This window comes from Perna viridis, chromosome 4 (assembly GCF_037379345.1).
Source record: "Perna viridis isolate PV_CMFRI_1.1 ecotype Kerala chromosome 4, ASM3737934v1, whole genome shotgun sequence".
Taxonomy (NCBI): Eukaryota; Metazoa; Mollusca; class Bivalvia; order Mytilida; family Mytilidae; genus Perna; species Perna viridis.
Genome location: NC_142448.1, coordinates 2324583 through 2349274, shown reverse-complemented (window position 1 = coordinate 2349274; position 24692 = coordinate 2324583). Strand labels below are relative to the sequence as shown.

Sequence of the window (24692 nt, the reverse complement as noted above, 5' to 3'; positions counted from 1 at the left end):
TTTGTAAAGTTTTCAGTAAAATATGGAATAACAGATCATATAACCATACCACCATCTTAACTGATAGATCTAATTGATACACAAATAATCAAGTTGATTTAATACTTCAATTAGTATCTGTACTTATTATTTGAATCCTTACCTTATAAGGATGAAATGAAAGACAACTGCTAGCACCAATCCTTTGGCCAAGGAATCCCTCATGGTATTTAATTGTACTTAAGGTATCTCCACATGGATTGTACACACCTATTATCTGGTTAATAGAGCCACTGGAAGAGAATGAACAGATTTCATACTTAAGATCATAAATATTTAGGAATTACATCCTTGGCTACTTCTTCTAATAAGATTTTGTAAACATGGGTTTAACATAATTACAGTACATATTGAATAAAGAACTGTGCCATCAATGCATCATTTTCCTATCCTCTTTAAACTTGTCTTTATACTTATAATGAAATTTATGATGGACAAATGTCAACTGAGAGCTCAGTTAGACTGTTCCCCAAATTCATGCCCTACAATATGCACCAATGGATACGATAGACAAATAGACAACGATAAAGTTCCATAACTCCAAAAAATGAATTTGAAAGTTTATTGAAGTGTAACTGAAGTTCGCACAAAAGAAAAAAAATCACTTTAATTTCATGAACATACTAGGAATTGTGAGGATGGGACCTCCCATTCTTTCTAAGAAGTCCCATAACTCCAAAACATAAAATCAGAATTTCAGGAACTTATATTTGTAAAAGAAAGGTAAATAAAAAATACCAAAATGCCTATGAAAATGAGGATATCAAACAACAACAAAGACAATAAAAAGCTGTGTCATGTGCAGCAGTGGTCAAACCCTCAACAGTTGGGAGAAGTGTGGACACAATATCAGTTTTTGTTACACTTAAGCAAAAGGACTAACAATTTATAGTGGAGACATCAAATGGTTTGGACACAACATTGCAAACAATTTTAAACTGAATTAAAATTTTTCCAAATCAGACCAAAAATAGAAAAACAATTTTATCAGGTGTGGCCCCTTGACCCCTTATAACTAGAAAACTGTAAGAGATATCTGAAATTTGATTGAAAAACAAAAGCAGAGATTTTTATGAGGAATCCAATAAGTAATTTTTTTAAATCAGACCAAAAACAAAGAAGTCTATCTTTCAAGTGTGACCCCTTTGACTCCTTTATATTTAAAAAAAGCAATAGGAAATATCTAAAATCTGATTCAGATTGAAAAAGGCACTTCATGGATTTTTTTGGAGGAGTCCAATGAAAAAAAATGTGAAAATGGACTAAAACCATAGGAGATGTCTGAAATCTGATTGAAAAATGTAGGCAAGGATTTTATAAGGAATCCAATGAAGAAAAATAATTGAAATCTGACAACAAATAAAAAAATCGATTTTTTGGGGGTGTGCACTCTTTGACCCCTTATAATTCTGAAATCTGATTAGAAATGCAGAAAGGGGTTTTTATGAGAAATCCAATACAATTTTTTTTAAAATCAAAAATAAAATAAAAAAATAATCATTTTTTTTTTGGCACTGCCCAACTTTGACCCCCTATAACTTGAAAATTGTCCATAACACATAAAATCTGCTTGATATATAAAATGGTAGGGGCCACAAAGTCCAAATTAAATGGGAATCTACCTTTTGTGGTAAGTAAAATCATATCAAAATTACAGAACAATTAGTCAACCACAACTTAAGTTATTTCCCCTAACGACAATGACAACTGTGCCATAACATAATATGTCCTGAATTTTTTTTTGCGGTTGTACAGACCAGAACAGAACAAACAGAATTTTATTTGGTTAAAATCCAAATAAAAGGAATGTCACAAACATGTCACACAGAGGGAAAAATCATGAACACCATCAAAAGGGCTACAAGATACCTTCCATGCTGCATGAATTAGGTCATGTTATGTAAAGAGGAAGACAATCTATGACAGAAGTTCTAAAAACATATAGGTCAGAACCAGTAACTAGGTCACAGTTCAAACAGATGACCATATTTGTGGTAATTATGAATGATGGATAGACGAACAGATGACCATATTTGTGGTAGTTATGAATGATGATAGATAAACAGATGACCATATTTGTGGTAATTATGAATGATGGATGACCATATCATCCCCATATATTTATAGGATTTTCATTGAGCTCATCTTTACAAATACTTTATAACTTGGTGTTGCTAGGTTATATACATGGGTGTAAAAATCCATTTATCTCTGAAATTTGGCACTAACATGAAGTTCATTTCCAATTTTGTTTAGATCTATGTTTCTTGTTGACTTTTGTGCATTAGAAAAAACATGCTTGAAATATTTTCTAGCAACACTAGAAATGTTTTTTCAAATGACCATTACTGAATCTGCTGTTACAATAGAATTGATTGTTATGCCTTTGTCCATGAAATATATGAATATTTATCCCTCGTATCTGCAAATAACAACACATGTCTGCAAATAACAACACGTATCTGCAAATAACAACACGTGTCTGCAAATAACAACATGTATCTGTAAATAACAACACGTATCTGCAAATAACAACACGTGTCTGCAAATAACAACACGTATCTGCAAATAACAACACGTGTCTGCAAATAACAACATGTATCTGTAAATAACAACACGTATCTGTAAATAACAACATGTATCTGTAAATAACAACATGCAGTTATAAAGCATTAATAGCTTTACATGGCACAAACAGCAAAAATGTAAAATTCAAAAGAAACAAGAAGTTTGTGAGCGATGACTCACTTGTGATACCCCCGCTTTCAACCACACTATAAGGAACATAAACAGTCCTCTGTAAACAGGAAGTTGTTGTCAAATTTTTTTTGTAAATAGATCCCACCATATGGCATACCTTCAGGAAGAATGTCTTAAAATTTCAATGTGATGAGAAAATTGTGATGGAATAAAAAGTGTTATGGAAACTTGGACACACGGAGACAAGGACAAGGGTAAAACAGTTTACTCCCCTCTCCTTTGGTAAAATTATCAAAACATTGTCACCTTATTTTGGACCTCTGGATAATTCTCTCCATAGGTATGGAGATTTTTTACACCTGAAGTACCAATGGCCTGAGGCCTCATGAATATAAGTAATTTAATTCCTTATCAACAAGATGGTTGTAATTTCTGTGATGTTTTGTTATTTTGAAATGAAAAACCAAACACACCAGTATCACATGTGTTTCAACAAGATATGCCAGTATCATATGTGTTTCACCAAGTCCTGAGTAAAATTCTTAAGTGTTAGGACTTATGAAGTCACATACCTAGTCTTCAATATCTTGTACTTAAGTAATTGTGATTAACTCACATGTTTTCATATGTTTAGGACCACAATAGTAAAAATATGTTTTGTGCTTTTAAAAGTACATGAAAACATGTTTTTGAAAATCATATGAAACCATACTCTTTTCATACATGAAATGCTATTGAAAACATATAAGTACCAAATAAATTTTACTTCATTTTGATTTCGTTAACCATTAGTTTTTCATATATTTTTTCAGGTGTGTGTAAAACATATCTTGCAATTTTTGCTGTGTTCACAGCAGTAAAACATTAGTCATACCAAGCCAGGACTTCAGCACGTTGATGTATATCTACGGCCGTTAGACCTTGCTGTAAATTCAAAGTTCTGACAGACTCAGTGAACCGTGGATCCCAAAACCTTACATCACCAGCATTGCTATAATAAAACATTTGTAAATAATCTGAAATGGTATCAAGTTTATTATATACTAAAACCTACTGTTATTACCAATCATAATCATTGCCATGGGTTTAAATGGTGAAGCTACTGTTCAGAATACTAGTACATTAATAAGCTTTACACAATCTTTAATTAAAACAATGTTTGCCTAAGTTATTTATATAAAAAGGTTAGATCTTCATAATACTAAAATATGATTCCATGTCCTTTCAAAAATTATCAAAGAATTGGTGATACCATTACTAACCTTGCACTAACAATTTTACCATCAGCACCTTTCTGTAAATGGACTTTTACAACATGTCTTGGATGTTCACGTAATGTCATCACTCGACTGAAGATGTAAAGGCATAATAATAAATAATAATGAAAAAAAAATCGATTACCGTAATTTCCTTAATTTTTTATCACTCAAAAACACCTGTTTTTCACAAATGGAAAAATGATGAAAAATTAGAAAATTTTGACGAACTTTTCTCTCTGGTCAATATTTTGAAGTAAAGGATCGCTATGTTCAGAAACTGTTTCACTCATCAATCTTATATGTTTGTAGTGTAAACTGTTGACTTATACTAAATAAAGTTTTAAAACAATGTTTTGTTATATCGTATTTGTATGTATGTCTTAGCCTTTACCAATCATGTGTACCACGCTGACATGTTTATGATCAACAATCACGTCAAGCCATGTCAAGAGGAATTATTTTTAATCCTTTTATTAGGTAAATGATAGCAGTGTTAATTGGTAGAGCCTTTCCTGGAGTTTGCATAGCCATAAACATCACAGATATTTGTGTATTGATTTGTATCTTCGGTGCTAAAAATAGTTTAAGATAGCATGAGGCTATGTGCAAGGAGTTAGTGGAACCACCAGTACATTATGATGAAACGTGACTAGGCTTATTTTATTCTTATCTATTTTGTACCATCAAGTCAAGAATCTATTTGAAAAAACAAGTGAGTCTTAGATGGGCTGTTTTCATATGGAAAGAAACGTTTACAACATTTTTTATACATTTCACCCCTTTTTATCTCTCAATAAACACTGACCAAATTTTGCTTGAAATCATAAATAAACTGATAAACAACCAACTGCATTGACCATGTAGAAACAATAAATGTTTGGACGACAATATTGACCTGTGAAGCCATACTTCAAGCTAAAAATGGGAAAATGTGACAGTTGCATCAACAATCATGGCATATCAATACACTGCTTGTTTATTCAACACTTCAACACTTACACATGTCAATGATAGACATTTCAGTGACAGTCTTAGACTTTCCAAAGTCACCAAAACATTTGAAATAATGAACATTAAAAACTTTCGATACATATCTTATTGAAAAAATTATGTTTCTACAAAATTATTGTAAGTACAATTATTAGAATGGAAGTATAAGTTGCATACAAACCATAACATCGATCATCTTTTTTCTAGCCAGATGACTAGTATTTGTAAGGAAAATCTTATGGCTACTTCCGAAGAATGTTCGTGTTGCTGGTAAAAAAAAAAACTTTAGGAAAGAGTAATCAAGGGAACCAAGGTTATAGCGGTAATCAAAAGAATGTAATCCAGGGACAAAGACCAGATATGGAAAACAGACATACACAACAAAGAACATCAAGTAACTAAAATCATACATACAAAGTAACAAAAGCAAATGTGCAACTTGGATTCCACTAAAAACTGGAAGCATGGACCAGATGCACCGGTAGGGTAAGCGTCCTCTGCTTTTCTAGAAACAACCGCCGAGTAGCTCATAAAAAGTCAAGTCCGGGGTAGACAGCGACGAAAGGAAAACTATGACCCGTTGAATAAATCAGTTTTCATGGTGCTGATGGACACACCATAACGATCCACGAGTTCATGATGACGACCATACAACTTCTGTAGTGATGACTTCAATCTTGTAGCAACATAACCCTGTTCCAGAAACCCATTTGTTAGCGCGATACAAAAAGTCTGCGTAGTTTCGGCAAGCTCTGGCATAACATATGAGTTGTGATATGAACACTACATACGCAGGAGCCGAAGGGATGTTGCCACAGATGAAAAGAAAGTTGACAATTCTGAATGAAAAGTCATCACGTTTGTCGTAAAGCTTGGTCAATAGTTTTCCTTTACCATCGATTTCTAAGTGTAGGTCAAGATATGAGGCTGACTTCACAGTGTCTGTAGTATCCTATATCTCAAGTTCTTTTGGGTATATGCGATGTATCAAATCCCTGAAATTAGGATTGTTTAAAGATAATACGTCATCTATATAGCGGAATCTGAGATTGAAGGATCTAGTCAAAAGATATTCTTTCTTTCTGATCAGATCAGCTATAAAGTCAGCCTCATAAGAGTGAAGGAATAGGTCAGGAAGTGAAGGAGCACAATTTGTTCCCACTAGAATGCTGACTGCTTGTTGAAAAACATGTCCACCACACTGGACAAATATGATGTCGATTAAAAATTCCAGCATTTTGTAAACATCTTCCTCTGTATATTTGGAAGATGATTTGGAATTATTTCTTACAATGTATGAGGAATCTCTACCAAGAACTATATATTTGTATCTAGGTGTACCATCTTTTTTGGAAAAAAACGATGTATAATGTTTTTAAATCGGGACATTTAAAGAACATTTTTCTTTTATTATTAGTGCAATTGTAAGCTTGACAAGTCATTGTGTTTTGGTGATTAGATAAACATGATTGTAGAAATATTTACATAATATTCTTTGTTTACATATTATTTGCAGTACTTGTATCAGTACCAAACCGACTTAGTGATGTCATGAGCCATTCGGAAGCTATCGATAAAAATCAATAAAATCTGGCTATGAAATTCCTTCAGATAGGAGAGTTATGCAAGATCCACTTATATTTCAAGGATTTAGAACTTTGCATAGCGTTGAGCATTTTATAAAAGCACATTTTGCATTAAAGGTTATTTATTTTTGTTTACCTGTGTATGATTTATCAAAAGAGTCCAACTTAATGCAAAGGTGGTCTTTCCCTTTAATTTCACAACCGAAAAGTATTGCATGCATTGTCGTGCAATGTTAACACCCACTGAAACAGGATTTTGATATGAGACAGCACCAAAAATCACCTACAACAAATGCCCATCTATATAAAGCAACACACTGAATTTGAAATCAATCCATCTGCTGGAAGTAAAGATAATTGCGATGAATTTGGGATGGACAGAAAAGGTAATTCCATTGTATCACCCACTTGTTGAGTGGGACTTCAATAAAATTAGTTACACAGAGCTTGGTAATTATATGATTACATGTACAAGTCTGTCCTCTACATTTAATACAAGTTTATTTTGATTTGTAATTTTTCATACCATTCTGTGGGAGACAATCTTCTGTCATACAATCTGACAGTTCCATCCCCACAACCAGCTATCACTAAAGATCTTTCCTCTGTATCTGATGCTAGACTTGTTACACAACTGTCGGCACCAGTTGGAATATCCTATGTCAAAAATCAAATAGTTTCAAGTTATTGGCACAAAATAACATGTTGTGCTAGGTATACCCCCACACAAGCTGATATCAGACAGCACCCAAAATTATTTACAACGTATGTTCTATTTATAAAAAGCTATAAACCAAATTTCAAATCAATACTTGCATTTGGAGCTAAGATAATTGCAATGAATATCATGCATACAGATTGAGAGATGCATGAACTTGTTGAATGATGTTATAATAAGATGTAAAATGCAGAACAAGATGTAGGGATTTATATTGTAATGACAAGCCATTACAAACAGTACCTATAAAACTACAGTTATTGCCATTAATAAGTAAAGTGATTGGGATTAGAGTGGCAACAGGCCATTCAGCACATCAAACCTAAAATATCACAATGATATCAGAAAGTTTGAAGAATACCCTCACCGAAATACTGAATAGATCAAAAATGTTCATTTTATTGTACTTTAATAAAGTATACAGGAAAATTGCAACACACATTTTTACATATGCTTTTGAAAACACTTGAAAAACATTGTTTCTCATGTGTTTTTCATGTTTATGACCACCATGAAAAACAAGTGAATAAAAATCATATCATATTTACTTGTCTTCCATGAGACTTTCCATTATGTATCATCTAAAAATTTACCAAGTCAATTGGTAAACAGGAAGTAGATGAGCCTTAAATCTGAAAAAGGGAGGCATCGGATAAGTCATTATGCATAAGCAATATACATGTACCAAATATCTAAATATTCCTTCCAATAGAAGTTGATCAATATTTCTATATCAGTGCCCTTTTCTATTAGTATTAAAACCTCCAAGGAACAGTTAAATGTTTCCAATAAGAAGCTGAGCTTCCAATATTTGTGATAAAAGAATCTGCTATTTCTATACTTACCTGTACTTTAAGTTCAGTGGTTGAATCCCAGACTCTAATGTATCGAACATCTCCTGAAGCTAATAGTCTACCAGACTGCTGCTCCCAGTCTAGAACCACTCCAGAACCTACAAAATTACAAGGCATACATTACCATAGTAAAGAGAACCTCAAAAAATGTCCTAGGTTAAATGAAGGGTGAAAGTGTCAACTAGAAGCAGACGGTATTGTGTAAATGAAATATCCACTCCAAAACACAATCTTGTCAAACAGTAAGGGAAGACATAAAAAACTAATAGAAGAGACACTGTACACACCTCATGAAAATCTAATGGAAGAGACACTGTACACACCTCATGAAAAAAACATGAGTCAAAATACCCTGTCAAATTGTTTATAAATGCTAGAAGTTTAAAAAAAAAAAAGAATAACAAATCATTTATACGTTTTCAAATTTTCATCTTGAAACAATGTATATTTGTAAAAGAATGGGGGTACCGACAGATGAACAAGGAACAACAATTTTTTCTGAGGGTATCATATAATAGCTTGCTGCAATGTGTGGCAGGGTATAAAGAGGAAAATCATAAACACATTCTTTTCTAATATATTGTATTACCAGTAGATGTGTAGCAACATATTTTATCGCAAGATTTTCTTCACTTATTGACACTGAAGCAAAAATATTGGGTTAATGTACAATTTTGAAGAATGTCATCTATTTATTGACATTTAGATTGTAAAGCAAACAGAAGTCAAACTTGGAACAGTTGGGATAAGTATGAACACAACAATCAAGATCTGGATTTGGATTGTGATTAAATATTGGACACAACATAGGTTTCTGACAAAGAATAAAAGTGGTAAAATACTTAAAGTTTTAAAATTGGACTAACAATTATTATGGTCCAATATCCAAAATTTGAATACAAAGCAAGATTCAGAGCACCAAAAAAAAAGGGAAGGGTTATAATCAAAACAAGAGGCTCCCATGACCCTGAATTCCTCACCTGGTTAAATGTTTGCCTTTCAAGGGCAATAACTCTAACAAGGAGTTGTTTCTGACAATTTTGACTCATAAAGAATTTGGCAGGACTTATCACAAGGTGAGCTAAAAATCAAGCCAAACCTTCATCTTCACAGAAATCCCAATGGGGTCTTACATTTTGAAGTGACATGGAATATTCGAGAAAAACGAGCACATACTCAATTACTCCCCAAGTTTTCTGAGATTCTGTAAGAAATAAATGATGAAAATGCAGAAAACTTTATCAGTATGATATGCACTACCTTTAGCAAGAGGGATTAGATCTGTAATGGCCTGGAATGATGTCACTAATTCTTTATCGTTCTCTAGATAGTTTCTCCAAATCTTCACAGCACCATCATCTGGAATGCATTTATTTTGTTGATTTATACAAACTGAAAGAAGTAATCAGAACAAGCACTAATACCTTAATAATAAGTTTTCATAAGATATCTTCAAACTATATTTTTTATCTGACTGTGTTTACTATCTCTTCTTTACCCCTGAAAGCTTCTTACAATGCCTTGGAGAAATATTCAATTATTTCTCTTTCAGTTATGATGATTGTTCCTATCAATCACTTACCAGAGCCACATAGCAACAATGTATTGTCATGTGGATTTATAAACTCTATCGTGGATATCTTGGAAGATTTTATATTCTCATTCTGTATACTGCCAAGCTTAGTGCCTTGTTCCCAGTCCCAGAAACTGAAAAACATGATATAAGATTAAGACATGCACCATGCCAATATTTAAATCAGAAGGGACATTAGTTGTACTAAATTGATAGTTTCACAAACAATCAATCATTCAGTAATGAACCTTCAGATAAAGCTTTGAAGTTTTCCAAAAAAAATAATTGTATTTTAATCATACCTATGAAGGTTTCCCCAGAAAAGAAACAGGAATTTGGTATGAAATTGACCCCATATGGTACAACCTATCAAGCCAGATTCAAAGAAGAGTTGCCAAGATTTTGGTAGCAAATACTTATTATACACCTCTTTCCTCCTAAAAATAACAGTTAACTGAAGCAGTTAATATGTGACAAAGCAAGAAAAAACAATAAATCCCAAACAAGTTGTAACTGCATGCCAAATTTCAAATAATTATCAAGGACCATTGCTAATTTTATATGAAGAAAACTTAGGAAAACCAAAAAGATGCAGAAATAAGCAAAAAACTTTACACAGGGTACTGTATAATCATTCATCCCATCAACCATTGCCATGCACAGTTGTTGAGTTTAATCCTAAGACACTATGCATGTCCATATGGACAGCAGTATAAGTAATCTCTAAAAACCTTAAAGGCAAGGGGGGCATCAAAAAATCTTTTCTTTGTAATACCCCTACTTGTAACGTGAAAGTTTTTACCAGAAAATACTCTTACCAAACATTCAGATTGTCAGCTACTGCAATGTACGATTCATATGGATGGAATCTGATCACATTTGGAATTCCTTGATTTTTGTTGACAAACACCTGGTCATCCAGTCGATTAAATACTTAAAGAGACACAGAAAAAAACTGTTAGAAAGTTCAACACAATTTTATATTGCAAGCAGGATATTTAAGGATTTTCACATTAACAATAAAAAACTACAAAAACTGTGAGCAGTGCTAACTTACTTGATACCCCCACTTCCCATTTTATTACAAGCACCTTTTGACCTCCATATTGATTTGAATCACAATATAAAATAGGAGGTACACAATAGGAACATGTAATAAAGGTTCTGTGCAGGAGTAACAGATAGTGGATGAGTCACCAATGTCCCTATATTCACAAATAACTAAGTCTGTGTTTTGCTCTAAGAAACCCCAAAACTTAATCAGATCAAAATCTAAAATAGGAGGTGTACAATAGAAACATGTAATAAATATTCTGTGTAAGTTTCATTCAATTCTATTCAATGGTGTAGGAGGAGTAGTGCATAAGAGTAGGGTCCCCCCAGTGTAAAGGAAGGAAGGAATGTAGGAATTACAGAAATTACAGACGGAAAGGACAGACAGATGGACAGCCCTATCACTTTGCAAGTGGAGAGTATAATAAGAAATTGTTTACAACCTACCAGCCTTTATCTGTTCATCTTTGGCTTCATCTCTAATCATTGAATTACGTCGGAATTTAAAATCTCTATCGTGGTGTGAAAGACTTTCAGGGTCCTTCTCTTCTGAGAGACGCATCACAGGTTCAGCAAATCTTCGACAACACCACTGAAAGAACTCAGTAGCTACAGGATACTGCATAGGAGACTTGGAATCTTCTAAGATAGGTTCCTCCATCTGCAAGTTGTCACATCAAATTACTTATTATCTCTTAGACAAACCACAAAATTACAGGTGATAATAGTTATGATTAAATATTTCTTATATGCTATTTCTTATGCCAAAATTGTAAATATTAACATCACTAAAATTATAATCACTTGCACAACTTACCCCATTAGGGCCTTTCTCAAACAACTTTCTACTCCGAGAGTACTGAGCTGAGTATGTGTATTGCATTGATGGAGAGGAAAATTCTCTTTTCATTCCTTTCACTTCTTCATCTACTGCATTGTTTGGTGGAGTACTGTAACAATACAGATCATGATATTTTCAAATTCATGTATGATAAAGTTCAATACTTCTGTTATAGATTTCATATTTTTGGAAAAAAATTCTGAAGGCCCTTCATTGTGTATTGAAATTGATGTCCATCAGCCATGTACGCCCAGGACTTGACAAAAGTTTATTTCAATACTTATTCTACAAGATTTAACAAAAAGTTATTTCTACATTTATCCTACAAGATTTGACCAAGATTTATTTTTATACTTGCCCTACAAGACCTGACAAACATTTCTTTTCATACTTACCCTTGACAAAAGATAATTTCTACACTTACCCTATTAGATTTGAGTTTTTTTTTATTCTTACCCAACAAGACTTGACAAAAGTATATTGCTTCACTTACTGTACAAGATATGATAAAGATTTATTTTCGTACTAACCCTACAAGATTTGACAAAGGTTTATTTGAGGGACTAGATGGTGCTGAATGTGGCACTCTGGCATTCTGGACAACCTGTTTTGGCTTTGCACTAGTTGTAGCCTACAAAAAGATAAAACATAAGTTATACTCTAAATATAGTCACCATACCTACAGTATTCATGGCAAGATGTCAACCATATCATTTATAAGCTTAACATCCAGACTTACCACAACAGGTGTGTGTCATTTAACAGATAAATCACAGGGGAATGCTGGATCTTATATTTGATTATTTTATAATTAGAGTAAGCGAGGTATAGAATACAAATATACAGGTCAACCTGTGTGTCAATGAGTACAACATCATACCTAACATGAAATTTTTCTATACTAATATGATAGAAAAAAAATTCTACATCTGACTCCATAGAGTAATATATACATTTGTACGTTTATAGGACATCATATGCAGAAGTAACATTAGCACCTGATTTATACTGTAAGTAGGAACTATTCTGATACAGTCAATATGTAATCTAACTTTTTACTTTTTATCTTCAAATATGTATGTCTCCCCTGTATAAGTTCATACAAGTATAACGCCCACAAAATTCAGTAGATCATGAATTCCTCATTATAAGCACAACTAAATATCATATTGTAATGGGAGAGCATGATTTGACTCACAAAATTATACACCGCCACCGAGGATCAAACCCTAGACCGCTCGGTGACAAGCCAGAGACAAACCGATTCGGCTAAAGAATTAATCCTTTGGCCAAGTCAATTAACTGGCTATTTAAATCTCACTACCTACTACAACACAGATAGGCCATCCTGCCACATTTCCCCCACCTTAAGAGTCTTCGTACCACGAACGACTCTAACACTAACTCAATAGCTAACCAAACCCAGTGGGCTTTTTAGTTGGGTGCCAAATGTAACGGGAGAGTGATTTGACCCACAAAATTATACACCGCCACCGAGGATCGAACCCTAGACTGCTCGGTGACAAGCCAGAGAAAAACCGAATCGGCTAAAGAATTAATCCTTTAGCCAAGTCAATTAACTGGCTATTTAAATCTCACTACCTACTACAACGCAGGTAGGCCGTCCTGCCACAATATCCTAACTACCTACAAAGTTTCATGAAATTTGGTGCAGAAGTGTCCAAAGAGTTGTGCCAACTAATATGAGATGAACAAACAGACAAACAATGCAAAAACAATATGTTTCCTCACCAAGACACAATCTTCTGAAATGAATTTGGCAAGACACGTATAGTAATTCTGTACATTAAACATTAAGTTGCATGTGTTGTCATGCTAGGTATACCCCCACTTGTACAGTAAGTTGATATCTGACAGCAACCAGAATGCTTACAATGAATTCCCCATCTATATAAAGCAACATACCAAATATGAAATCAATCCACCCAGTCGGAGCTGATATAATTTCCTCAAAATGAGTGATGAAATGAAAAAAAGATGGACAACATGATCTCAATATACTGTCATAGGCAGGCGAGTGGTTATGTATGTTAGCAAGCAATTTGTGTAACCTTTGTTAGCTGAGTATTGGCTATATCTGATTATGGTATTTCTTTGTCGGTGATAAATTCCAGCTTTTCATCAGATTATTATATATGGTTGATACAGTTTCTTTGTGTAGCAGTAACATATATCAACTTAAATAACCAAATAAGATGGACGCTGTAATAACATTTCACCAGATAAAAATGTACTGCTTGATTTTGCCCCAAAATGCGTCGTGAGCCATATGTTGATTAAAATAGCTATGCTTTCAATGCGGTCTACTACAAGTCAATGTGGTGGGACATCATACCTTTAGTAATATACCCTTTATTTCATTAAGTAATTAAAGTATGGAGTCATTGGCAATGAAATAGAAAACGGATAGTTCCTTTATAGTACAAAAGAGATAAAAATGACAGTAAAACTGACCATGAATGACCATAAATACTCAAGCAGTATTTAAATACCCTAAATTGCGAGATATTTCACAACTTGAACAACATCTACAATGGCCACCAAATAGAAAAGCAAACATTTTCTATGGAAGGAAACTCAGACTTCATCTCTATTTCTAAGAATTAGCAGTTATTAAGAAACCCGCAAAGTACTGCAACGATGTTTGAATGGTTAATTATGCCAAAAGGGCTTATAAAATAATGTAAAGGTAAAAATTCATTAAAAAAATATTATAAAAAAAAAATAATGAAAAATAATAGAAGAACAGTGTTCCAATGTCCCCCGTGTAAATAAAAAATGTGGAAAACTTTAAATTCACAGAAATGTTCTCAGTCCAAGGGCCGTAACTTCTGCAAAAATCATTCAACCATAACCAAAGTTGATCTTACTCTGTAATTTCTCATAGTAAGAATACATACGAAAGATAAAATCAATTCGTAAAAGCATTACAAAAAAAAAGTGTGGAAAACTGTAATTTCACTGAAATTAAGTCCAAGGGCCATAACTTCCGTAAAAAATCATTCAACCAAAACCAAAGTGAAAGTTAATCTGTAACTTCTCATTGTAAGACTACATACAAAATATAAAATCAACTGGTAAGAGCATTATAAAAAAAAAAGTGTGGAAAACTGTAAATTCACTGAAAGTCCAAGGGCTATCACTTCCATAAAAATCAATCAACCGTAACCAAAGTCGAACTTAATTTGTAACTCTTCATTATAAGGCTACATACCAAAAATAAACTTATTTGTTAGGAGCAATAAAAAGTGTGGAAAACACTGATGGACTGATGCCCGGCATTTCCATGTCCCCTTGTGACACATCGAGGGGGACAAAAATACACTATCAGCTGACAGTATAAATATGAAATTTTTGCCAGAGATATTGTGGCTTCAGTATTTTAGCTTTCCCATGGAAGATTGTGATAAACATCACATGATAATAGCTTTCATGCCAGATCTCAAGTTCCAGCTGTTTTCCCTAAAACTATATAGACCAAAAGCAATTTTTGGAGTATAATATGAAATACATTAAAGAACATTAGTCAGCACGCTCACATACCCCACACGTCCCCATATTGGATACTAAAGTAAATTTTTTGTAAGAGAAATACATGTAGAAGGACCCCAATAAAAATAGGAACAAGAGTGTTTTTTAGGCTTTAGACCTTTATCTTCTAACTAACTTCTGTTACTCAGAATCGTAGTTTAAAACTCCAGACTGTGATTTCTTTGCATTTTAGTTAATCCAAAGTAAATATCATTGTAGCGGAACAAAATGTACACTTGACCTATAACTTATCATGGTGAATTGATATACCAAAAATCATGTCATAATCTGCAAGCGTTTAGAAAATATAAGTCAGAAAAAATGGTTATTTCTGTGAATTCAGCTAAGTTCAAGGCCCATAATTTTGGTAAAAATTATGTGCCTTGAACTTAGCTAAATTGGTAAAAATCATTATAGCAGAACCAACTACAGCCTTGTCCTGTAACTTATCATGGTGAATTTAAATACTAAAAATCATGTCAATATCTGCAAGCGTTCCGAAAAAAAGTCCGGAAAACTGATATTTGTGTGAATTTTGTTAAGTTAAAGGCCCGTAATTTTGGTAAAAATTATCAGAGCATAACAAAACTTACACATGACCTATAACTTATCATAGTGACCTTATATATCATTAATCATGTCAATATCTGCAAGCGTTTAGAAAAAAATATGTTAAGTTATATATATTTCTGTGAATATGTTAAGTTCATGGCCCATAATTTAGGTAAAAATCATCGTGGCAAAACGAAACATACACTTGACCTGTAACTTATCATGGTGAACTTATATACCAAAAATCATGTCAATATCTGCAAGTATTTAGAAAAAAAAGTCTGGAAAACTGTTATTTCTGTGAATTTTGTTAAGTTCAAGGTCTGTAATTTCGGTATAAAATCATTGTAGCGGAACAAAAGTTAAACTACACCTGTAACTTATCATGGTGAACTTATATACCATAAATCATGTCAATACCTACAAGCATTTAGAAAAACAGTCCAGAAAACTGAAGATGGACTGACAGACAGGTCAAAAACATTATACCCCACGCAACAAAGTGGCGTGGGGTATAATAATGAAAAGATGTAACCATGCTCAGAGGTAGCACCAATATATCAATACTAATTTCTCCTTTAGTGGGGTTTTAGAACTGCTTTAAGAGAGACTAAAAGTCCTTAAGCAATAAAAGATTAGTTGTTCATACCATGGAGGAGACACTTTATTTATCTGAATGAAACATAACATACATGTTAAGTCTAATGGAGTTTTTTTACTGATATAAATAATTATTCAACACACCTTGAGTTTAATTGAGTTGACAATATATTTAACAACTTCTCTGACATCAGTATGGGGATCCATTGCTAAGGAGAGGAGTACTTTCCACAGGTTTGTATAGATAGTGTTGCATCCAAAACTAATACTACTATTGGATGAGTTTCTTCTTATCGATCCATCCATACTTGTAATACTGTCAACTGACGTCACTGACGTCCCTCCCATAGTAGTCAATAGCTGACTTGAACTTGCTGTTGATTAATAAACATAAATAAAACTGAGTAAAAATATTAATACTACCAGAATAGACAAGACAGAGATGTATTTATTTAGTTCTGTAACTAAGCTATATTATATTTCCATGAGATATATGATGTATATAATACAGTCAGTGCCCATGTAACTAGCATGCATCACCATAGAAACCATGCAGCAAAAAAAAATTAAAAAATGAAATAACTTTACTATGCTTACTGAGCATGGTCACAAACCTTTAAAATGAATACTCAGTCCTAGAAAGTGGAACCTCCAAGGGATTATGTGAAGTCATGAGTGCATTATGAATAAATAATATTAATTTAATTGATGCCAGCACATGTTCAACAATAAATTGTATATCATAAAAATTATGCATTTGATAGCTTTACAAGTTTAACATCAAATTTAAACGAAGGTACCAACTCATTTTAAATGTTGATAAAGTACTATTTGCCCTTAACAAGGGAGCTGAGATTGACTGAATCCAATGTCATAATAGAAATTCTATTGGATTATGTTAAACATCTGTACTCCAAAAAAGGTTCTTATGAAGTAGTTTCAAAACAATGTCCTTATACTACCACCTACTGCTGGGAGAATCAATTTGTCGGTTTTCATGTTGCCTCCCACCTACTGCTAGGAAAATCAGTTTGTCGGTTTTCATGTTGCCTCCCACCTACTGCTGGGAGAATCAACTTGTCAGTTTTCATGTTGCCTCACACCTACTGCTGGGAAAATCAATTTGTCTGTTTTCATGTTGCCTCCCACCTACTGCTAGGAAAATCAGTTTGTCGGTTTTCATGTTGCCTCCCACCTACTGCTGGGAAAATCAATTTGCCAGTTTTCATGTTGCTTTCCACCTACTGCTGGGAGAATCAATTTGTCTGTTTTCATGTTGCCTCCCACCTACTGCTGGGAGAATCAATTTGTCGGTTTTCATGTTGCCTCCCACCTACTGCTGGGAGAATCAATTTGTCGGTTTTCATGTTGCCTCCCATCCCCCTTCTCACAGGAGATCAAACTCCTGTTTAAAATATTCATACCTGCCAAGTAGTGCATTAAGATTTGTTTAGTAATTAACAAGCCAGAAAGCCAACACTTTGATGAATTTGAAGGCCCCTGAAATGGTTGTCTTGGTTGTTAAGGATAATTTCATGCATGAAACCCCCTCGACATTTTCAAAAGTTGGCAGGTACTAACATTAACTATAAAAAAATTATTACAGGTAATTGTAAAATGGTTCATAACATATCTGACATTACACAACCAGAATAAGTTACTTTAATGCTAATCAACAAGTGTTTCATCAGACAGACAGTAGGATTGAGGAATTTAATATAAAGCAATTGACAGGCAATGGACTGTAATATCGGGTCTAAGAGCTTCCTTGAAAATATCTAAGCAAAGTATCAAAATGTCATTGATGTCAGTTCAAAATGTTAAAAATGCATTAATTTAAAAAAGGCTGTTGTCGTCAAATCAATCCCAACTTCTCTTTCATAATATGGGACCTTATGGTACAAATATCAAACAGATCAATATACTTATACTCAAACTTTTGTTTAAAACCATGTTTTGCCCCTAATTCATAAGTAACTACAACCTAAAAAACCTTTCTTTAATGATATGGAACCTTGTGGTAAAATTTAATTGAGAACTATACACTAACAGTCAAGTGTTCAGGAACCAGAAAATCACTGTTTTCTTTTCTTTTTTTTTTGTTTCTGTTTTTGACTTCTCATTACTAAACAGTTAATGACCAGAAGCCAAATGTCAGAGCAGAAAGATACCATTACATGAAAACTACATTTTTTTTTTTTGCAGTCGTATTAAACAATGACTAAATTTTCCTTAGTTACATCTTATTACAATAAGTATGATTTTCAAGTACAGAACATGAGAAACTACACAGCCACAATAAATTGTAGAAAAAAGATAATATAAAACACATAGCTACCATACATTGTAGACAAAAGGTAAAATAAGGAAATGGTAATACTGATTAGGTCAATAAAATTAAAATTAGTAAAATAAGACCATCTACAATACTATGTTACTATTACAAGTTATATATACTACGATATAATTGTAAACAAAGCAATTTAATAAATACTTTACACCAATTTTGACAAACTCATACTGATATAACCCCCCCCCCCCATGTAGTACCAAAAACACTGAACCTAGACATATGCATTGTAAGTGCATTATTTGTGTTTATTATGATTAAAAGTAGTCAAAATAAAGCTGAAGAATGTGCACTTTAAAATCATTTATGTAATTAACTACAAAAGTGTATGAATATTGTTTACATGTGTGAGTAATTTGCCTCCAAGCTGTCAGTTAGCAGAAAAGGTAAAAATGGCAAAACCTAACAGTATGTAAAAAACTTCTTTCTAACCCCTATGTTCTATTTTTGGTAATGGCAGATGAAAAATCCCAAAGGAGCATTCATAACAAGTTTAGTTCTAATTGGTGAAGTAATGTCAGAGGAGAAGATTTTTGAAAGTCAAAACATTAAAAAGACCAAAAAAACGTTGAGAAAGGGCAATGATTTCAACATGGCTTCGCAGACTAAAACAATAATTTGACTACAGATAGATCTGTAGTTTCTGACATAGGGTTAATTTGTTCAGTATGATGAGATCTATTTGTACAGTAGTCTGGGAGAAAAGTTTTGAAAAATTGTTCACGAAGACAGACAATGACAACGACGGTGGACACCAAGTGGTGGCAATGTGAGCTAAAAAATAAATATATGTATATTCACAAGCACATGCAAAGAGACAGTAAATGACTAATAAAAGGGCACATGATTACACACACAAACAAACAGACAGACACTGAAAGCTACTTTACTCTAATAAACATACATGTATAAATGGAACAACTGTTAACTGGTCCATGCTCCCAGTTTTTAGTGGAGTCCTAGTTGCCTATTTACTTTTGTTACTTTGTATGTATTATTTTAGTTACTTTATGTTCTTTGTCGTGTTTTCCATGTCTGGTCTTTGTCCCTCAATAACATTTTTTTGATTTCTGCTAGAATCTTGGTTCCCTTGATTACTCTTTCCTACATACTCAAGTAATACAAAATAATCTAAAGGTGAAAATGGAACAAGACATACAGAGACCAGAAATTCCTGACTTGACAGGCCCAAAAAAGAGTGGCGGGGTTAAAGTACTTTGACATTATCACAACCCTCTCCCTTTAAAATCTGGCCACTGTGGAAAAAATAATACACAATTAAACAAACCTAAAAATCAGTTCAAAAGGTCAGAGTCCTGTGTTATAATGGAAATAAAGAAACTGAATATAAATTACACAAATGTATAAACTAAAGGCTGCTAGTCGCAAATGGACGCTGTTATTCAAAATTTGATTGATGGTGCCAGTGTTACTAATTTTATATCTTATGGAAAATATATGATATCAATTCAACCATTTGACACCACCAAAAGTGGACAGATTCCTCAGGTATAGTTTATTTGCATATATTGAACTGTAACTAAGTGCTAATCTCAAGGACCGTGACTGCAAGGGTATATGCACAAAATGGATACCGAATTGTGGTGGAGTGATGCTAATGCAACTGCATGCAAAATATGACTGACCTAGCATTATAGGCGAGCGCCAATTTTGAAAAAGGCCTCCCGTTCTGGTTTTTAATGCACCTACCTAACACATGGCTAATTCTGGTATGGATTGAAAGAAAAGTCATCATGGCTTAAGATTTGATTGGTCATAAAAGTTTCCTGTGGTCATGTTTCTTAAAAATCTCATGAGATCACAGATATGTCGAAAAGCTTGTAATTATACAGTGAAAATTATTTCAATATATTTTTAAACTTTTGATGCTGAATTATTTCTTTTCTTTATAGAAAGATTAAACATTGTAATAAAAAGGAGAAAATCTTGATAAAAACAATATTAAACTATAAAAAATCAAATGCAACGACAATATTGTTGACCCCCCTTAAAACAGAACAAAAACATTATATTACTTTAGATTTATTATCAAAATAACCTAAGTCTTTTTTAATCTTATTCCAAATACATTTAAGTGATTTATTCACTTCATGATGATCAATGATGCGACTTAGCATTTTTACAAGCCATTAAAATAAAGAGCAGTGGAGCTGTCTTCCTGATTGTTTTTCGTGTTTATCCCGGCCTTGTTTTATTCATTGTGTAAATTGAAATATTCATTAAAAAGGCATAATATTTGCGTATCATGATCAAGTTTCAGTCCCATTGAATGAATACCCTGCCTCTGAAACGTATACAAAGCCAATAAATTGGCATCATTGTATTATATGCCGAACTGTCACACAGCAGAAACTAACCACTTATCAACTGATAAAATACTCCCTTTTATAAACACTTTAATGCAAGAAAGGTGATGTATATAGAATGTTACTTATTGAATCTCGTCCATTTGATGACATTCCTTCAAACAAAATGAGGCATCACAAAAGTTATTACAAGACTCATACAAGTAAACAACACATTACATTCTTTGTTGTGATTGTTTTCCCATGTCAGGTTTTGTCCTTGGATTACATTCTTTTGATTTCCATTTGAATCTTGGTTCCCTTGATTACTATTCAATCTCAATCGAATTTTTTCATTATCATTTAAAGTGTAAAAAAACTTACTCGAAGAAAAACTACCTTTTTGGGTACATGTCCAAACCAATTGACTATATCTGATACCTTACACAATTGGTCGTCTTGCATTTTATGCAAAAAGATCAAAACTCCATCGTATTCATTTGTATTTCAAAATACAACATAACTTTGGCGTGATACAGAATCGACAAAAAATCAAATGAGAACATGTTCATGTACCATTCATGTGACTTATCAAATCTGTAAGTGTAGAGTAGTTCGTTCTGAATAAAGTTCTCTTGCAGAAAAAAATACGAATATCGCTTTCTGCATACCGACAAGTTATTCAAATACATGTACGCGTCTTTTAGTCTTCAACACATTTCTTTATAAATATTTCAGGCACAACATAGTTGTTGATGTGAATCATGGTCAGAGGAAGTCAAACTTAGTATTAAGGTTACAGACCACCAATTCAACCAATGAGCATTTGGAACGTACGCAAAAATAGTCCTACGCAGAAATTACCCCTATTCCTCATAGTGTTGTGAAAAAAGTTCTCATCTTATTTAAAAAATTTAAACAGTTTCTGAAAGCAAAAACATTTCTGTACATTTTATAGGTGCATTTTGCTTCTTGTGATGTGAAGCCTAATCTCCATAATGATTTTTAAATATATCCCTATCTTGTGAAAACACTGGGATTTCCTATGCTATTTATAGACCCTTCACTTCCGGTGACCAGTACTGCACTGCAAGTCTGCTAACCCCACATGCCATTCTGAGGATTGTGAGCTGACATATGTAGAATCATGCTGATATATAGTCCTCTGCAGGTTAAAGTTAAGGTAAAGTCCAGAGAAGCCATTGAATATTGTGAAATTAGCATAGAAGCCTATGGAAAGTGGAATTAGTGGTTTTTAGCCTTAAGAAGAAGCCATGGCAAAATGAAAAGTTTCTTGAAATAGCTTTAAACTACTTGAAGATCTTGTTAACTTTGCCATGAGAGGAATACACTACAAAAATCCTTCAAAATATGCATTTTTTTAAGTTATAGGTCCAAATTATGGAAAATTGGTCTTTTTGGCTGATTTTTATGTCCTATCTTGTAAAAAATGTAGAAAATTTAGTAAAAATATCAAATATTAAACTTTGAGGGCTATATTTACCTAAATATGGTGGCAATAAGCACTTGAAATCAAGTTTTGTGTAGATTTGAGCAAAAATTAGGTTAGAAATGAGGAAAAACTCACTTTCATTACTGCGGTTAAGGCCATATCAGCATTCCCCTATGGCAACATGGAAAATCCATTATTGAGTACTTTTTTTGCTTTAAGTGCCCTTTACTGGTCATGTTTTAATGTGAAAACACTGTATTTACAAATTTAAAGCCAAATATGTCACCTTTTGTGAAAATTTAAAGATTTAGGATTTTTGACATGTGATCAAGAAAAAGGGGGAGGCATGTCAGAAATAAATTTTTTAAAATAGACCAATTTCTCAGAAAATGATTACTTTTAAAACTATTTCTTCATTAATATTGTTAAAAAACAAGTTGTGATTAATATTTTTTATTTGAAAAGTCAGAAAAAGTTCTTTGCAAATATTTAATGCATTTAAGTATGGTATAATATTGTCACTTTTTTGCTCGCACAACTTGGTTACCCTATATTTAAAAATCAAATATTTAAAAAAGTGCTTGTCACATTTCACTGAAACTTTGCAAATGCATTCAGTATGTGTGTAGGAAGATACCTGTATAGTTATTTATTTTTTTTAAGACAAAAAGTGACTCTTTAGGTTACAGACCACCAATTCAACCAATGAACATTTGGAACGTACGCAAAAATAGTCCTACGCAGAAATTACCCCTGTTCCTCATAGTGCTGTGAAAAAAGTTCTCATCTTATTTAAAAAATTTAAACAGTTTCTGAAAGCAAAAACATTTCTGTACATTTTATAGGTGCATTTTGCTTCTTGTGATGTGAAGCCTAATCTCCATAATGATTTTTAAATATATCCCTATCTTGTGAAAACACTGGGATTTCCTATGCTATTTATAGACCCTTCACTTCCGGTGACCAGTACTGCACTGCAAGTCTGCTAACCCCACATGCCATTCTGAGGATTGTGAGCTGACATATGTAGAATCATGCTGATATATAGTCCTCTGCAGGTTAAAGTTAAGGTAAAGTCCAGAGAAGCCATTGAATATTGTGAAATTAGCATAGAAGCCTATGGAAAGTGGAATTAGTGGTTTTTAGCCTTAAGCAGTATTTTCACAACCGTCTTAGGCAATCAGAGTTATTAGTTTAAAAACTTAAAAAGAAGAATGCGTAAAACTACAAATGTCTTCGTAAACTTCAGAAAAAGGAACCAAAAAATTGTATTTGGAAGCTTCAGTTCTAAGACGCAAAATTAGGATTACTGTTCTTCAATAAATATCCTACTGTGAACAAAATGACACTGATGAAATCTTTAGAAACTTTGCCTTCTTTATCAACAGGGTATATTACATGACATTTTTTTATGATAAATTTTACAGCAGTGTAGAAAAAGGAACATTTATTGGAATTCCTTTTGTACATATAGGAATAAGTTAAGGTTTGTCCGAATGCATTGACATGAATGCTGAAACAGTAGATGGAAAGGATTCTTTTTACTCAATAGTTGGTGTCGCATTTCATGTTTGTGAGGAGGTAAGCTGCAATAAAAATTAAATACTTGGCAACGCTATCAGAGAATCACCAGTTGTCGAATAAAAGCCCAACCAGTAGGCGAAAAAGTTTCACTGCTTTATATTGGTGCAACTAAAGCATAGAGCTGATACTGTTCAGAACAACTAGGCCTTTTGATATGTTTCCTATTCCAAAACCTCTCCTTACTTGGTACTTCTTTAGAAATTTACCACGTACTAGTGTAGAGCTACCATGTAAATTACCTACATTTTATAGACAGCAAATTCTTTTGTGTACTGTGTTCAACTACCAGAAATACAATATCAGTGGTGTGCTGATATGTGTGAGCTGGCATGTTGACCATTTTCTGTGCATACTTGAGCGTCTATTTTCAGTTACACATTCTGCGGTTTGGTAGGTTTTATACTCTGCCGTGTTTTAATTCATCATTAGGAAAAAATTGGGAAATGCAAGTCTTTGATATCTGTTGGTAGATACAGATTTATATGCAGTCAAATTTACCAAATTCTTTCAGGAAAACAACCCAACTGTGCCGTACGAAGTTTCATACTTCTGTGTAAGACATATAGCCGAGCTGCTCTTTTTGAGGTTGTATTAGGTAACAAGAATCTCTCGAAATACCTAAGTGTTTTGGCATGCTGCATACAACATTTGATAGTTTTATGGGCCGTTCTCTCACATTGTG

At 33.2% G+C, this 24692-nt stretch overlaps 1 protein-coding gene across 4 annotated transcripts in view; it reads right to left on the bottom strand.

Annotated features, from left to right (window-relative positions):
* The window catches only part of LOC148618431 (regulatory-associated protein of mTOR-like), a 52275-nt gene that overhangs the window by 4768 nt on the left and 22815 nt on the right, over positions 1-24692 (bottom strand). For all 4 annotated transcript variants that reach the window (XM_088577346.1, XM_088577348.1, XM_088577347.1 and 1 more), the window contains 12 exons: positions 16462-16691; positions 12144-12244; positions 11590-11722; positions 11220-11433; positions 10538-10652; positions 9729-9853; positions 9407-9505; positions 8138-8244; positions 7101-7231; positions 4002-4088; positions 3614-3730; positions 143-272 (listed from right to left, as the gene is read on the bottom strand). In XM_088577346.1, the coding sequence (XP_088433472.1) occupies positions 143-272; positions 3614-3730; positions 4002-4088; positions 7101-7231; positions 8138-8244; positions 9407-9505; positions 9729-9853; positions 10538-10652; positions 11220-11433; positions 11590-11722; positions 12144-12244; positions 16462-16691 (1589 nt within the window). The remainder of the gene's footprint in view (positions 1-142; positions 273-3613; positions 3731-4001; positions 4089-7100; positions 7232-8137; positions 8245-9406; positions 9506-9728; positions 9854-10537; positions 10653-11219; positions 11434-11589; positions 11723-12143; positions 12245-16461; positions 16692-24692) is intronic.